This window comes from Empidonax traillii, unplaced genomic scaffold (genome assembly GCF_003031625.1).
Source record: "Empidonax traillii isolate 1590-97213 ecotype Southwest subspecies unplaced genomic scaffold, ASM303162v1 scaffold5097:size8909, whole genome shotgun sequence".
Lineage (NCBI taxonomy): Eukaryota > Metazoa > Chordata > Aves > Passeriformes > Tyrannidae > Empidonax > Empidonax traillii.
This window is the reverse complement of record NW_020960290.1, coordinates 1-1,053: the sequence shown is the minus strand read 5'-3', so window position 1 is coordinate 1,053 and position 1,053 is coordinate 1. Positions and strand designations below refer to the sequence as shown.

General features: G+C 58.0%; 1 protein-coding gene across 1 annotated transcript; it reads right to left on the bottom strand.

Moving 5' to 3' along the window:
• Positions 1 to 274: 274 nt before the first annotated feature.
• Positions 275 to 862, bottom strand: ZNF22 (zinc finger protein 22; the record flags this gene model as incomplete). Its single annotated transcript, XM_027910848.1, has 2 exons — positions 275 to 437; positions 597 to 862. Coding segments are annotated over 2 exons (429 nt in total), but the record flags the coding sequence as incomplete, so codon positions are not given.
• Positions 863 to 1,053: the final 191 nt, after the last annotated feature.

Sequence of the window (1,053 nt, the reverse complement as noted above, 5' to 3'; positions counted from 1 at the left end):
TAGGGACTCCTCTGCCATCAGGTAATTAATTAATGAATCATGGCCAAAACCAGAACATTTATATAAAACGAGCGATTTACGAACGATCAGACGGAAGAAAAAAAAACCACCTTAATCAGAACCATTCGCTGCACAACAATAAACCCCAAACAGGGATCACCGGGGAATGTGGGTCCCCAAAAAGGCTGTTCCCAAGGCAGGTTCTCCGATGGATGACGGAGCTGGAGCAGCGGCCGAAGCTCTTCCCGCAGTTGGGGCACTCGAGGGGCTTCTATTACTGGTGGGTCCGTTGGTGTTTGGTCAAGTGGGAGCTCCGGGTGAAGCTCTTCCCACACTCCCCACACTTGTAGAGCCTCTCCCCTGTGTGGATGCGCCGGTGGGTGACGAGGTGGGAGTTGTAGCTGAAGCCCTTCCCGCAGTCGGTGCAGCGGAAGGGCCTCTCCCCTGTGTGTATCCGCTCATGCTGGAGGAGATTCCCGCTGGTCTGAAACCTCTTCCCCAATTGCAAGCACTTGTAGGGCCGTTCCCCAGTGTGGATGAGCTGGTGCTTGCGGAGGGTGGAGCTGTAACTGAAGCTCTTCCCACATTCCCCACACTTGAAGGGTCTTTCCCCAGTGTGGGTACGCTTGTGTTTGATCAGGTTGGAGTTGTCCCCGAAGCTCTTCCCACATTCCCCACACGTGTAGGGCCTCTCCCCAGTGTGGATGCGCTGGTGTTGGATCAGGGTGGAGCTCTGCCTGAAGCTCTTCCCACATTCCCCACACGTGTAGGGCCGTTCCCCAGTGTGGATGCGCTGGTGGCTGAAGAGGTGGTTGCTCTGCCTGAAGCTCTTCCCACATTCCAAGCACCTGAAAGGCTTCTCCCTGCTGGGAGGCTGCTCAGGGACCACCAGCTCGGAGCTCCGGCTCAAGCTCCGGCCGCCTTCCCGGCACAGGACGGCTCTTTCCTCCTCACAGCTCCCTGGGCTGGCTTTGCAGCCCCTCCTCCGGGGGCATCTCCGGCCCTTTTCCTCCCCGCTGCCTTCCTGCACCGGGGAGCCCTTCAAAACGGCCT